The sequence below is a fragment of the Spermophilus citellus genome, assembly GCF_964194105.1.
Source record: "Spermophilus citellus genome assembly, chromosome: 4".
NCBI classification, from domain to species: Eukaryota; Metazoa; Chordata; class Mammalia; order Rodentia; family Sciuridae; genus Spermophilus; species Spermophilus citellus.
In genome coordinates this window covers 145,518,815-145,535,600 of record NC_138185.1, presented here as the reverse complement: position 1 = coordinate 145,535,600, position 16,786 = coordinate 145,518,815, and the positions used below count along the sequence as shown (strand labels likewise).

General features: G+C 36.0%; 1 protein-coding gene across 1 annotated transcript; it reads right to left on the bottom strand.

Moving 5' to 3' along the window:
- Positions 1-11,374: 11,374 nt before the first annotated feature.
- On the bottom strand, positions 11,375-12,355 carry LOC308646185 (olfactory receptor 4F3/4F16/4F29-like; the record flags this gene model as incomplete). The annotated part of the gene is made up of 1 exon (XM_081288853.1): positions 11,375-12,355. The coding sequence occupies one exon, from the start codon at positions 12,353-12,355 to the stop codon at positions 11,375-11,377; it is 981 nt and encodes a 326-aa protein (XP_081144979.1).
- Between the last annotated feature and the right edge of the window lie 4,431 nt (positions 12,356-16,786).

Here is a 16,786-nt window from a genome sequence, read left to right as displayed (position 1 = left end):
ATCATCAGACTACGGCAGAGGAGATAACTTCATTGAAACCTGTGGCTACAGGTGTGTAATTCCCTAGCCTTCCCTCTCCACACATCGGGGAAACCTTAAGGGCCCCTCCCAGCTCTCCCGTGAGCACGATAGCCAGACCCAGGGAATCAGAGGTGGCGCGGGACCCGCAGCGCGGAACTACCGCTCCCACCAGTGCTGACAACTGAGGTCTCTTGCACCAGCTACCGGGGGCGTGGCTACCGGAGGGCAAGTAAAATTTGCTGAGGATTCTCAGCCCCAAGCTCTACAAACTTAGTGTCTGAGGGAATGGCAAATTGGAAGAGTGTGGCCAGTCATTCATGAAAACAGGGCTCCCAGGAGCAGCAGACCTGGCGTGTAGCCAGTATTGTGGTGAGCGGCACCCGTGAGAGGGGCCTGGCTAGAGGAAAAGTGGGAAGTGACTAGACACAAGAGGAGGCCCTAGGCACTCAGGATTGGAGACTCGCCCAGTCTGGGAGGAGCTGCTGAACAGTGATTGGTTCCCGCGTATTGACAGGAGAAACTTGGCCTGGTGGGCACAGCGCCACCTACTGGAAGAGAAGTTAATCAAACTCTAAGACTGCATTTATTAGGGTTTTTTTGTTTTGTTTGTTTTCTTTTTTTCTTTTCTCTTTTTTGATTTGGGTTTTTCTTTCATTTTCATTTTTCTTTCTTGTTGTTTTTTTAAATTTTCTTTTACAATTTTTTTTCAATTTTTTTTCTTCTAATTTTAATTTTAATTCTTTTTTTATTATTTTTTTAATTTTTTTCTTTTTTTATTTCCTATTTTTTTCTTCTTTTGTCTTTTCATTTCTTTTCAATTATCTTATCCCCCCTTCCTTGAATTCTACCTGCTTACTCTCATTCTCTTTAGTGACTTCTTCCCTTCCCTTCTAATACCTTTCCTCCCAAGCATCTAATAAATTTATAGGAGTAAACAGTAACTCAGCAGTCAAACAGAACAAGAAGTAACATGAGCAGCTTCAAAAAGCAAGGAAGAAAAGGAGTACAAACAATGCAGGACAGTCTAAATATTCAGAAGGACCTAGAGTCATCAGAAAAATGGTCATATAAAGAACTCAAGGAACACCTTAGACAGATGGAATGGAACCTTAAAGAGGATACGAGACAGCAAATTCAAGAAGCAAAAGAACACATTGAGAATGAATTACATAAACAGATAAAAGAAGAAGTTAAGCATCTTTATCAGGAGATAGAGATTATAAAAAATAATCAAACAATAATTCTAGAAATGAAGGAAATGATAAACCAAATTAAAAACTCAATTCAGAGTACCACTAACAGAGTGGAGCAAGTAAAAGCCAGAATGTCAGATAATGAAGACAAAATATATCATCTTGAAAAGAGTCTAGCCAACTCAGAAAGGCTGGTGAAAGATCACGAGAAAAACATCCAAGAGTTATGGGATAACATAAAAAAACCAACCTTACGAGTCATTGGGATAGAAGAAGGTACAGAGATTCAAACCAAGGGAATGAGTAACCTGCTGAATGAAATAATTACAGAAAACTTTCCAGAAATAAAAAAGGAAACAGATATACAAATTGAAGCTGCATACAGGACACCGAGCACACAAAATCACAGTAGACCAACGCCAAGACACATTGTTATGAAGATATCCAATATACAGAACAAAGAGAAAATATTAAAAGCTACAAGAGAAAGGAGACAGATTACATTCAGGGGTAAACCAATAAGGTTAACAACGGATTTTTCATCACAGACACTGAAAGCAAGAAGGTCATGGAACAATGTATTTCAAACACTGAAAGACAATGGATGCCAACCAAGAATTCTGTATCCAGCAAAATTAAGCTTCAGGTATGACAACGAAATAAAAATCTTTCATGATAAACAAAAGTTAAAAGAATTTGCAGCCAGAAAACCAGCATTGCAAAGCATTTTGAGCAAAACACTACACGAGGAAGAAATGAAAAACAATAACCAAAACCATCAGTGGGAAGTGCCTCGGTAAAGACAGAGGGCGAGGGGAAAGATAATCATGGAGAAACAAACTAAATTTTTTTAAAAAAGGATAAACAATCAAACATGGATGGAAGTACAAACCATATATCAATAGTAACTCTGAATGTTAATGGCTTAAACTCTCCAATAAAGCGACATAGGCTGGTATCATGGATTAAAAAAACAAATCCAACAATATGCTGCCTCCAGGAGACACATCTGATTGGAAAAGACATACACAGGCTGAAGGTGAAAGGATGGGAAAAAATATACCACGCACATGGTCCTCGTAAGCAAGCAGGGGTGGCCATCCTCATATCGAATAAAATCGACTTCAAGACTAAGTTAATCAAAAGGGATAAAGAAGGTCATTATATACTGTTAAAAGGAACCATTCACCAACAAGACATAACAATTATCAATATTTATGCACCAAATAATGGTGCTGCGACATTCATAAAACAAATTCTCCTCAACTTCAAGAATCAAATAGACCACAACACAATAATTATGGGTGACTTCAAAACACCTCTCTCACCATTGGACAGATCCTCCAAAGAAAAGTTGAATAAAAAACTATAGAACTCAATATCACAATCAATAACCTAGACTTAACTGACATATATAGAATATATCAACCATCATCAAATGGATATACTTTTTTCTCAGCAGCACATGGATCCTTCTCAAAAATAGACCATATATTATGCCATAGGGCAACCCTCAGTAAATATAAAGGGGTGGAGATAATACCTTGCATTTTATCTGATCATAATGGAATGAAACTGGAAATCAATGATAAAAGAAGGAAGGAAAAATCCTACATCACATGAAAAATGAACAATATGTTACTGAATGATCAATGGGTTACAGAAGACATAAAGGAGGAAATCAAAAAATTCTTAGAGATAAATGAAAATACAGACACAACATATCGGAATCTATGGGACACAATGAAAGCAGTTTTAAGAGGAAAATTCATCGCCTGGTGGTCATTCCTCAAAAAAAGAAAAAACCAACAAATAAATGAGCTCACACTTCATCTCAAAGCCCTAGAAAAGGAAGAGCAAAACAACAGCAAATGTAGCAGAAGGCAAGAAATAATTAAAATCAGAGCGGAAATCAATGAAATGGAAACAAAAGAAACTATTGAAAAAATTAACAAAACTAAAAGTTGGTTCTTCAAAAAAATAAATAAGATCGACAGACCTTTAGCCATGCTAACGAAGAGAAGAAGAGAGAGAACTCAAATTACTAACATACGGGATGAAAAAGGCAATATCACAACAGATGCTACAGAAATACAGAAGACAATTAGAAATTATTTTGAAAACCTATATTCCAATAAAATAGAAGATAGTGAAGACATTGATAAATTTCTTAAGTCATATGATTTGCCCAGACTGAGTCAGGAGGATACACACAATTTGAACAGACCAATATTAATGGATGAAATTGAAGAAGCAATCAAAAGACTACCAACCAAGAAAAGCCCAGGACCAGATGGGTATACAGCAGAGTTTTACAAAACCTTTAAAGAAGAATTAATACCAATACTTTTCAAGTTATTGCAGGAAATAGAAAAAGAGGGAGCTCTTCCAAATTCATTCTATGAGGCCAACATCACCCTGATTCCGAAACCAGACAAAGACACCTCAAAGAAAGAAAACTACAGACCAATATCTCTAATGAACCTAGATGCAAAAATCCTCAATAAAATCCTTGCGAATCGAATACAAAAACACATCAAAAAAATTGTGCACCATGATCAAGTAGGATTCATCCCTGGGATGCAAGGATGGTTCAATATATGGAAATCAATAAATGTTATTCACCACATCAATAGACTTAAAGATAAGAACCATATGATCATCTCGATAGACGCAGAGAAAGCATTCAACAAAGTACAGCATCCCTTTATGTTCAAAACATTAGAAAAACTAGGGATAACAGGAACTTACCTTGACATTGTAAAAGCTATCTATGCTAAGCCTCAGGCTAGCATCATTCTGAATGGACAAAAGTTGAAGGCATTCCCTCTAAAATCTGGAACAAGACAGGGATGCCCTCTATCACCACTTCTATTCAATATAGTTCTCGAAACACTGGCCAGAGCAATTAGACAGACGAAAGAAATTAAAGGCATAAAAATAGGAAAAGAAGAACTTAAATTATCACTATTTGCAGATGACATGATTCTATACCTAGAAGACCCAAAAGGGTCTACAAAGAAACTACTAGAACTAATAAATGAATTCAGCAAAGTGGCAGGATATAAAATCAACACGCATAAATCAAAGGCATTTCTGTATATCAGCGACAAAACTTCTGAAACGGAAATGAGGAAAAACACTCCATTCACAATATCCTCAAAAAAAATAAAATACTTGGGAATCAACCTAACAAAAGAGGTGAAAGATTTATACAATGAAAACTACAGAACCCTAAAGAGAGAAGTAGAAGATGATCTTAGAAGATGGAAAAATATACCCTGTTCATGGATAGGCAGAACTAACATCATCAAAATGGCGATATTACCAAAAGTTCTCTATAGGTTTAATGCAATGCCAATCAAAATCCCAATGGCATTTCTTGTAGAAATAGACAAAGCAATCATGAAATTCATATGGAAAAATAAAAGACCCAGAATAGCAAAAGCAATTCTAAACAGGAAGTGTGAATCAGGCGGTATAGCGATACCAGATTTCAAACTATATTACAGAGCAATAGTGACAAAAACAGCATGGTACTGGTACCAAAACAGGCGGGTGGACAAATGGTATACAATAGAGGACACAGAGACTAATCCACAAAGTTACAACTATCTTATATTTGATAAAGGGGCTAAAAGCATGCAATGGAAGAAGGATAGCATCTTCAACAAATGGTGTTGGGAAAACTGGAAATCCATATGCAACAAAATGAAACTGAATCCTTTCTCTCGCCATGCACAAAAGTTAACTCAAAATGGATCAAGGAGCTTGATATCAAATCAGAGACTCTGCGTCTGATAGAAGAAAAAGTTGGCTCCGATCTACATATTGTGGGGTCGGGCTCCAAATTCCTTAATAGGACACCCATAGCACAAGAGTTAATAACAAGAATCAACAAATGGGACTTACTTAAACTAAAAAGTTTTTTCTCAGCAAGAGAAACAATAAGAGAGGTAAATAGGGAGCCTACATCCTGGGAACAAATTTTTACTCCTCACACTTCAGATAGAGCCCTAATATCCAGAGTATACAAAGAACTCAAAAAATTAGACAATAAGATAACAAATAACCCAATCAACAAATGGGCCAAGGACCTGAACAGACACTTCTCAGAGGAGGATATACAATCAATCAACAAGTACATGAAAAAATGCTCACCATCTCTAGCAGTCAGAGAAATGCAAATCAAAACCACCCTAAGATACCATCTCACTCCAGTAAGATTGGCAGCCACTATGGAGTCAAACAACAACAAGTGCTGGCGAGGATGTGGAGAAAAGGGTACACTTGTACATTGCTGGTGGGACTGCAAATTGGTGCGGCCAATTTGGAAAGCAGTTTGGAGATTCCTGGGAAAGCTGGGAATGGAACCACCATTTGACCCTGCTATTGACCTTCTCGGACTATTCCCTGAAGACCTTAAAAGAGCATGCTACAGGGATACTGCCACATCGATGTTCATAGCAGCACAATTCACAATAGCTAGACTGTGGAACCAACCCAGATGCCCTTCAATAGATGAATGGATAAAAAAATGTGGCATCTATACACAATGGAGTACTATGCAGCAATAAAAAATGACAAAATCATAGAATTTGCAGGGAAATGGATGGCACTAGAGCAGATTATGCTTAGTGAAGCTAGCCAATCCCTAAAAAACAAATACCAAATGTCTTCTTTGATATAATGAGAGCAACTATGAACAGAGCAGGGAGGAAGAGCAGGAAGAAAAGATTAACATTAAACAGAGACATGAGATGGGAGGGAAAGGGAGAGAAAAGGGAAATTGCATGGAAATGAAGGGAGACCCTCATTGCTATACAAAATTACATATAAGAGGTTTTGAGGGGAATGGGAAAATAAAGAAGGAGAGAAATGAATTACAGTAGATGGGGTAGAGAGAGAAGATGGGAGGGGAGGGGAGGGGGGATAGTAGGGGATAGGAAAGGTAGCAGAATACAACAATTACTAATAGGGCATTATGTAAAATTGTGGATGTGTAACCGACGTGATTCTGCAATCTGCATTTGGGGTAAAATTGGGGGTTCATAACCCACTTCAATCTAATGTATGAAATATGATATGTCAAGAGCTTTGTAATGTTGTGAACAACCAATAAAAAAAAGAAAAAAATAGCCTTCAAAATATAGGTACTTTTTGCCCAGAAATTGCATTATCAGAAATTTTACTAAGAAATAATCTAGGCCAGATGTGGTGGCTCACACCTGTAATCCCAGCAACTCAGGAGGCTGAGGCAGGAGGATGGTGAGTTCAAAGCCAGTCTCAGCATAAACGAGGTGCTAAGGTGAAGCCCTGTTTCTAAATAAAGTATTAAAAAGGGCTGGGAATGTGGCTTAGTGGTTAAGCGCCACTGGGTTCAACTCCTAGTGCGAAGAAAAGAAGGAGGAGGAGGAGGAGGAGGAGGAGGAGGAGGAGGAGGAGGAGGAGGAGGGATGAAGGTGGAGGAAAGAGGGAGGAGGGAGGAGGAGGAGGAGGAGGAATCTAAAAAGTGCCTGATAATGTATTATACCATGCTTCCTATAAGTTGGTGACTAAATATATATCCACCAAAGGAAATCTGGTTTCAAAGTAAGAAACCCTTACAAATGAGGTACTATATAATCATTAAAAATAATATGTAGCTAAATACTTAATAACATGATACATTTGAAGATCAGAATGCCAACCTGTATTGTTATGATTCCACTTTATAACATATATTTATGCATGATAAACAATGAGCTTTATAAGATAAACAATGAGCTTTAGAAGACTGTGTAGTTTGGAATTTTTAGCAATGATGTTTTATATATATATATACACACATACATATATATAACTTCATAATATGTATTGCTTATAATATATTTATATAACAATTATATATGATAAGCACTTACATTTGGGGGTGGGGGGTACCAGGGATTGAAATCAGGAGTACTCAACCACTGAGCCACATCATCAGCCCTATTTTTTGTATTTTATTTAGAGACAGGGTCTCACTGAGTTGTTTAGCAGCTCGCTTTTTGCTGAGGCTGACTTGGAACGCACAAATCCTCCTGTCTCAGCCTCCTGAGCTGCTGGGATTACAGGCATGCACCACCATACCAGGCTGAGCCCTTACATTTTTAAAGTTTTTTAAATGTATGTCTAATAACAAATGATGCCCATCCTTTAACACAATTCTATGTCTGTAGTCTGTCCAGTTCTCAAAGTAATGGGATTTTATCTTCCATTGTCTGAACTATATATTTGTATTAATGAAGACAATGAATAAAATGCTACTCAATATCCTAGGAGGTATGATAACATAGCTATATAATGGATTGTCACTAATACAAAAGCCATGTATATTTTTTCAAATAAACTTCTGGAAAATTTTATTTATACTATCCTGTACTTCTGCAATTTTGTTTTTTACATATAAATATAGAATTTCATGTATTTCCTTTTCCTGCTCAAAAACATAATTCTTAAATTTGATGCATCTGTCACAATGCTTTTATAGCATTGTTCTGTCATCCTATATTTTTCACTTTCACATCATTCATAAATTTTCTAAGCATGCTTTCCAATTTTTCACTCTAATGTGATAGTTATTTATTTTTTTTAAAGAGAGAGTGAGAGAGGAGAGAGAGAGAGAGAGATTTTAATATTTATTTTTTAGTTTTCGGCGGACACAACATCTTTGTTGGTATGTGGTGCTGAGGATCGAACCCAGGCCGCACGCATGCCAGGCGAGCGCGCTACCGCTTGAGCCACATCCCCAGCCCGATAGTTATTTTTAATAACATTGAATTTTTTAGAAAATAAACTCTCAGACTCCTTTTATTTCTTTTGCAGTAGAAAATAATTTTTAATATTTTAATACTATTAATTTACATTGTAATTTTCATAAACTGCATTTCTTTTTAAAACATCAAAAATCTTCACATAACTATTATTTTATGATTTAATATAATCAACAATTTTTTAAGTCATTAGAAAAATCTGATAGTTAGTGTTCATAACAGAAAAGCAAAATCTAAATCCACTACAATCAAAAGTACTTCACTTTCTTCAAGAAACTATTTTAGCTGTTAATACCACTATTTACTGTATCATAATGAATTCTATTTGAGAAGAGAATCATACTCCTGAAATTATTATTTATTAAGTTGAGACATACTTTGCACCATTACCTCTAGTCCTTGGTAAAAAAATATTATTCATATATGATCAAAATTTTTCTAATTTTTTAAAATACTTATATTTTTATAATAGAAAACTACAATTTAAAAAATCCTCAAAAACAGTCAAAATACAAAATCTCTCTGGACATAAACATTTAGACCACAACTTTAGAAATAATGGAAAACCCTCTGATTTATTACGAATAAATCAATATTTTTATAACATCCCCTAGAAAAACAATCATGAAAAAATAATGTCTAAACCAAATTTGAATTTTAAACTCAGACTTGGTGTTGATAAATATTATTGGTCTTGGCATCCTCCCTCCCCGCCACCCTTCCCACCAGGGAGCAAGTCTTCCTTCCAGTCCCAGGAAACTGTAGGAAAAAAATTACAAACTCTTAGACAATATTATTGACTCCAAGATGTCTGTCAATGGTGTCAAACTACATTATATGTCAACTCAAGCTCAGGCCACAGGAATGGTTTTCATAAACTCTTCTCTAGTATTTTGCATTCCCAGGTCCCTCCTAGACCACCAAGCCCCTCATTTCAATCGCCACAACCGTGCAACCTCCCACCACAAGCAGTAAAGCTAGTTTTTTGTGTTCGATTTCCAAAGTCATATCCACTGATCTAAATTTATCTGGGGCTACATCATGCTATATGAGGTGTACCAGAAAAATCAGTTCTTAAAGGTCTCTAATCATGTCAAAGATTCTAGATTTTGGTACTCAAGAGTATATATATTCCACCAAAGTATGATATCGATATCCAATAATGTCTTGTAAGGTAGATGGTTATAGAGAGCAGTCACTTTCTGTAGATTTTCACTACAGAAAATATCTCTGATGGCTTTGTGGGAGTCTCAATGCCCAGAAACCAATTAAGAGGTATGGAATGAGAGACATGGCTTAAGGAAAGATGCTGAAAAGGGAGAGGAAGGAACAAAAATATGCAATATTTAAAAGCATAGATAGATAAGAAGCCGGAGGCTTAGCTCAATGGTGGAGCACTTGCTTAGCAAACACCATGCCCTATGTTTTATCTCCAGGACCAAAAAAAGAAAATAGACAGGATGCTACCAGATGTGAATAGAATCTAGGCATCTCCCAGGATTCTAGCTTGAAAAGACTGAGAGTATCACCAAGCTAGGATGGAAAAGCAGAAGAACCAGGTTTCTATTGGAAGGTTACAAGTTTAATCAAAGTTATACATGAAATTTTTAAAATTACATTGTCTAGAATTCAAGATAAAAGTCAGGACTGGTAACTTGAGAAAATATTTCAGAGGTAGCCACAGGTAGGATAAAAATTTTTAATATGTTACAGCAAGAACTACAAAAGACAATTGCTTATGAATCTATCTGCAAGTTCAAGAGAATCTGATCTTTTTTGCTGAGATTCAATTGCAAATCAGTGCAGAAAATTGGATAAAGATTTGTCAGAAACACTAATTTTAGCCTTCAACTATTTTAGCCTTCTCCTTATCTTTTACTAACAGCCTATGGATGTCATTATAAGCATTGCTACTAGTCCTCCTGGAGCTTACAGATGGCAGGCCAGATTCCAAATAGCTGTGTAACCCACACTTGAGTAACTGCACATGCATGCCTGCTCCTACACATCTGGTAACACAGGGAGAACAATAAGATAGTTTCTGAATAACTATTTTTACTATTTATAAATAACATTAATTTTTTTTAATAATTACATATGGCCAGCCTCAGAAACTTAGCAAGACCATGTTTCAAAAAAATATATTTTTTTATAATGGAAGAGAATGTAGGTCAGTGGTAGAGTGCTTTCTTAGCCTTCACAGGCCCTGTGTTCAATTTCTAGTACTGAAAAAAAAATTATATATATACACACACACACACACACATACACACACACACACACACACACACACACACACATATATATATATATAAAATACACACACATATATAAAATACACTTTATCATATGGAAAGTTTAATTATGTCTTCATTATATCTTTATATCTCTTCATTTATACAGTTTTACAATAAATTTTCTTTTGCAGTTTCTACACTTTATTTTTTATTTAGTTATAAACCTTATTCACATAAATTAATTTTTTTGCTTTTTTATTCATAAATCAGTTTCTCCTCTTTTAGTTCCAAAATATTCAAGACATTTACAATCATTTAATAATCAGATATGGTTTTTTGCCTTATAAAAATAAACTGCTGTTTAGAAAATAACCAGGATAAATTATAATTATCATATACATTGAATGGTATGGAAATTTACATTTCTTCTGGCCTAAAAAATTGATTTAATATTCATTAATAATATTAAAATTTCCTCAGTTATGTCTATGATTTACATTAAATTTCATCTTTCAATTTTAACTAAATCTAAAAACCTTAGTATTAACTTGAGCTGAGTGCGGGTAAATAAATTTAGATGACAAAAGCCTCCAATTCTCAAAGCTATCTAGGCAATTATCTTAATTTTGTTTATTCTTCTCTGTGTGTGGACATTGAGAAGCTCGGAGGGCATAAATATAGTTACACATGTAGATTGAAAGAGAGATGTCTTTCAGAGTCAGCATCAAAGAGAAGAAAAGCCAACGTCAGTGGAAATGCTTTAGTAGGTGAGATTTCAGCCATGACCATCCCAAAGTCTTCAATAACAGACACAACCTCCAGTAACAAATTCAATATTCCAAGGCTGAATTCACTCCTCCCCATTGTAGACATATTTTTCTTCTTTCATGGTGCTGGGATGGAACCCAGGGCCTCATGCACACTAGGTCATGTTTTATCTCTGAGCTCCTCCCAATTCCCTCTTCAATATTTGCAGAATTCTCAGAATAACATTTCCCTAGGAAAAACTTACCACATCAAAATAGAGTCTGTGAGGAAGCATTTCATATTGGATATTGAAAACTGAACTAAAATGAAAAAACTTGTGAAATATTTAACTAAAGAGATTAATTTCCCAGAACAGTCAATATTAGTCTGAATTTCCTGAACTGTGCATGAAAGAACTTTTCCTAAAACTCGTTAAAGCCTTAACAAAGAGTTTTCTCATTGCCACTTTCATCTCCTTATTTCTAAATGTATAGATGACAGGATTCATAAAAGGAGTAATAATGGCATCAAAGATAGCTAAAAATTTATCTATGGGTAAGGTAGGGAATGGCCACACATAAACTATGATGCAAGGACCAAAGAAAAAAACCACCACGGTAATGTGAGCTGAGAGAGTGGAGAGGGCCTTGGAGGAGGAACCTCCTGAGGAGTGTTTACGAACCGTGACCAGGATGGAGATATAAGACACAATCAAGATGAAGAAGGTGCCCATGGAGATGAAACCACTGTTGGCAGTGACCAGAAACTCCAGTCTGTATGTATCTGTACATGCAAGTTTGATAAACCGGGGAAAATCACAGTAAAAGCTATCCATTTTGTTGCTTCCACAAAAGGGCAAGTTTACAACAAAAGCCAGTTGGACTACAGCGTGGATAAGTCCAATGGTCCAAGCCACAGTCAGAAGAGAAATGCACATTCTTAGGCTCATGATGGTCAGGTAATGGAGGGGCTTGCAGATAGCCACGTATCGGTCATAGGCCATGACAATGAGCAGCACCATCTCTGTCCCTCCCACAGTGTGAATGAAGAACATCTGTGTGATGCACCCTTTCAAGGAGATGGCTTTATGCTTTCTGAACAGGTCATAAATCATCTTTGGAGTGGCGATGCTGGACACTCCCGTATCGATGAAGGAGAGATTTGCCAGCAAGAAATACATTGGGGAGTGTAAGTGATGGTCTGAGATGATGGTGAGCACAATGAGAAGGTTTCCCAGCATACTTGCTACATAAAATATTGTGAAGAACACAAAAAGGAGAATCTGAAGCTCCCAAGAACTGGTGAGTCCCAGCAACACAAATTCAGACACCACTGAGTAATTTCCTCCGTCCATCAACTTCATGTGTAAGGTTGAACCTGATGTTCCTGTTACCTGAGGAGCACATGAGGCAGGAAAAGTGTTCAAGTTGAAAAGGACGTCCTGGCTATGGAGTAATGACCCAGATATCAAAAAATGAAGGTCACCTTGTCATTGTACAATTAAGAGTTTATACTGTGCTTGAGTCACAGAGAGCTAGCCCCAGAAACTTTTTCTGTGCCTAAATCTTTGGGATCATTTGATCATACAACCTCAGATTTAGTTTGAGCTTCACAGTACAGTCCAGAAAGGGGAAATGTAAACAAAAGCACCTAAGAATTTAAGGAGTGGTGTATCAGAAGTACAGAGACTTATACTCCACTATTTCTACATGGAAAAAAAATACCACAGAATAGGAAATGTGTTAAAATGGAAAAGCTACTTACTTTTTACTTACTTACACAGCCACCTTAAAATATTCAGAAGTTGTTTACTGATATATCTTGGGCTTTCTAGGTTTACAATCATGTTATCAACCCAAAAAAAAATTAAAAGGTAATCTTTTCCTCTTAAAATTTTGCTGGTTTAAGATCGTATTCATTTAAAAAAAAAAACATATTAATTATATTACCCTCTTGCTAATATCAAATTCCTACTATACTTTTTTATTCTCTTTATGGTTACTCTCCCTTTCCAATGACACATTGCTCTATTCTTTTTTAATATAATGGTAACTACTTTCCTTACCAATATATTTCATTTCTTTCTTACTTATCCCCAACATTTATGATGAAATCTTTCTAATACTTTTCTCCACCCTCTGCTCCCTGTGCCTTCCCATTCAAATTAAGTCATTCCTTCTTGTGCTTCTGAAATTATTGACTTTACATACTGTGCCTCCTGACTCTAATCCCCCTTATTTTATTTTCTTTCATTTTTTCCATTTCATTATCCTTCATCCTACATATTTTGAGATACCCAGTGAACCTCATTTTCCAGCCTCATATTTGAATTTCAGAAATAATCCCCCATTTTTACAATTCGGTTCTTTAATTTTTCAGCTCATGATTTGACCCATGAATTATAAACTTGTCTAAATTGAGAATGTTCATATTCTCTCACGTAATTGCAACTAAGACAATTTCTTCAAGTTCTATCTTATCATAAATGCTGATCTTTATTTTTTTACCCTTTTTAGTGATCATTTCCTTCAAAATAGACATATCAAAGTTTATAACATTAATTTCCTTTCCTCCTAAAAGCTTATGGCCTCTAAAAAATCTTTCATCTCTTTTGTTGAAAAAAATAGCTGTAAACAGGGATCTATGTTTTACAGACTAGAAAACAAGGACTCAAAAAGTTTAAATAAATTGCCTAACGTTGCACAGCTAGGTGTTAATTTCAAACCCAATTCTTACAATTGTTAAAAAATGGAAGTAAATTTTAAAAGCATCTGAAGAAAAGTCAAAATTTTACCAGTTGCTATCTTTCTATGAAGATACCGTGGGTTTTCTCCTTTTCCACTTTTGTTTCATAAATTTTCTATTTGAGCACATGTATTTGTCCTTAAAGAAAAATATACCAAAACAGGTTGACTCCAGATTTCAGGCATTCTTTACTACATTACTCTGTTAAAAATACTGATGACCTAAATTCAAAGATAATTTTAAAGAATTCAACAAAGCAGCTTTTACTATCAGAGAATTTGGTAGAATTTCATAGAAGGTAAAATGAGTTTGGGGGTATCTAATATTTCATTGCCAGAACTCCTTCCTCTCTTATCATAGTACATCTACTCCTACTCTGTAGTCACTATCTTCATAGCCCACTCTACTGTCCAAACTTCTTCTGTCATTATCTCAGTGATCCGGTCTCCTCTAATTCCTATCCTCCAGATTTATCCCTTCCAGAAACTTTCAAATAAATCATTTCATGCTAAGCCAGCAGACCCTTGAGTCTCACCATATTCTTCCCTTTGGTTAAATGTGCTCCTATCTGTGTGTGCTATGCTTTCTGCCACAGCTCTCCAACTGTCCCCCGACTTCCCAGCACACCACAGAAAGGGACATCAACAAATTAGCACAACACCTCTGAAACCTCCTGTACCCAATCTTACCTCCCTGTGGGAAAGTTTTCTTGCCAATTTGAGGCTTACTGTATTCCACTGTCCATTTCACCTGAGTTACATAGAAAAGATTAAAAAAATAAGAAAAATGGCTGAATTGTTTCTAAGCACCAGTACTAATTCTTGCTCAAGATGAAAATGTCACTCCAGTCCACAGACAGCCAGTGAGAACCAGAACTCTCCTGAGTCAGACCAAAGAACCTATTCTCCTCAAATGTAGATCAATACCCTCAAAATTGGGGGAAAAGATAAAAAGCTTCAATTACATGAGAGTTATAATTCCTAAAGAGAAAAACAGGAATTAGTTTGAGTTATGCTGAAAACGAAGTTACAGAAATTCAGAGTTTGTAACACACAGAAACTGAAACTATAATTGGAGAAATTACTATGAAAAACTAATAGGAAATACAGAATTAGAGAATTAGAAAGGAATGTGGGACAGAAAACATGAAAATGTCATGCTGTTGCATCATCCTGGAACAGCTGCTTCTGTTCAATGTTCCACCCTTCGCTCAGGACTCAGTTTAGTGTCTTCTCCATCCAAAAAAAAAAAAAAAAAAAGAAAGAAAGAAAGAAAAACAAATCTACCAACATCACTAACAAAAACTATAGCTGCTCATCCTATTACTCTTCTCCATGCTTTGTCTAGAACATGTAGGAACAAATATGTGAAAAAATAATTAAATTTTGTCTTAAAAAGGGAGATAATTACTGACCAATAGTTGAGGGCAGGTCCACTATCCAAAGACAGGTTCGATTCATGTCTGGTCAGCTCAACTGTAAAGAATTTGTTTTTCATACATTTTACATGATAGCACTTGAAGTGAGAGCATTTTTCTAAACTTAGAGGAGGAAAATTTTACATTCTGACTGAGATTGTGGCCTTTTCAAAAACAAAGAACCTTATGTTGTTTCTCTCAAGTAAAAAATATTCTAATTAGCACTAACTATGGGTGACCAAATGATAGCACTGAGTCTGGGGGAATAGTCCATCCTCCCTTGACTGAATTTTCCTGGGAATTATACCTCAGAGTCCTAGGGAATAAAAAGGACAAAAGAACAGAAGGGGTGGGGGAAAGCATCTTCCATGTGCCAGATGCAACTGTGCCTAGATGGGTGGAAGAAGTATTTTGCTTCAAAATGAGTCAATAGAAGTAGCTGATGTGAAATTGAATACTTCCTTCAACATATTAAATCAAGAGTATTACACCAGGCTGGTGACTCCCACCTGTAATCCCAGTGGCTCAGGAGGGTGAGGCAGGAGGATTGCAAGTTTAAAGCCAACTACAGCAATTTAGTGAGGAATTAAGCAACTCTTCAAGACCTTGTCTCTAAATAAAATATAAAATAGGGCTGGGAATGTGACTCAGTGGTTAAGCACCCCTGGGTTCATTCCCCAATACCAAAACAAACAAACCAAAAAAGTAATTTTCTTTCACAGTCCTGTAATCTTTCCCTCTAATTCTGTTATTGGTATCATTCTTCAGGGATTATTGTCTCATGTTAAGTCTTACAAAGAACAGCAACTGATCAACTCAAAGACCACCCAACACATTTAGAAACTTTTGTTTGTTTGTTTGTGGTGCTGGGGTTTGAGCCCAAGGCCTCGTGCAAGCTAGGCCAGCACTCTGTTGCTGAGGTACATCCTCTGCCCCACATTTGGAAATTTTAAAACTTCCAAATAATTTGTGTTTTAAACAATGAAATTTTTACATGCTGAGAAAGGAACTTGTGGGGTATACAAGCCTACAGGTACTTGAATGGAAATGCATATATGAGAAAAATAGAAACCAAAATATCATCTAACTTTCCAAAATGAGAAACCAGAAAAAGACCAGACTAAATTAAATGAAAGAAGATAGATAAGAGCAGAATGAAGGTGGACATGGTAGCACACCCCTTAGCTACTCAGTAGGCTGAGGAAGAAGGAGTACAAGTTCAAGGCCAGCCTCAACAACTTAGCAATACTCTCAGCAACCTAGTGAGCCACTCTCAGCAACCTAGTGAGCCACTGTCTCAAAATAAAAAGGGCTATGGATATAGCTCAGTAGTAAAGTGCCCCTGGTTTAAATTCCTAGAAAGGAACAAAAACAACAACAAAAAATGTTCATAAAAGGGCTGTTTGTAACTCAAAACTGGAAATAATTTAAATGTCCAGCAATGAACTACTGACTAAAGCAATATATCTACATCCATAAAATAGATACCACATAGCCACCAAGAATTACACACTAGCACATTTTTCATCAGAAGATTTACATATCACATTACCAAATGACCAAGGTTATTGTAGAACCGTACAATTATATTTTGCATAATACAATTTTAAATACATAAAAGAAGATCCAAGA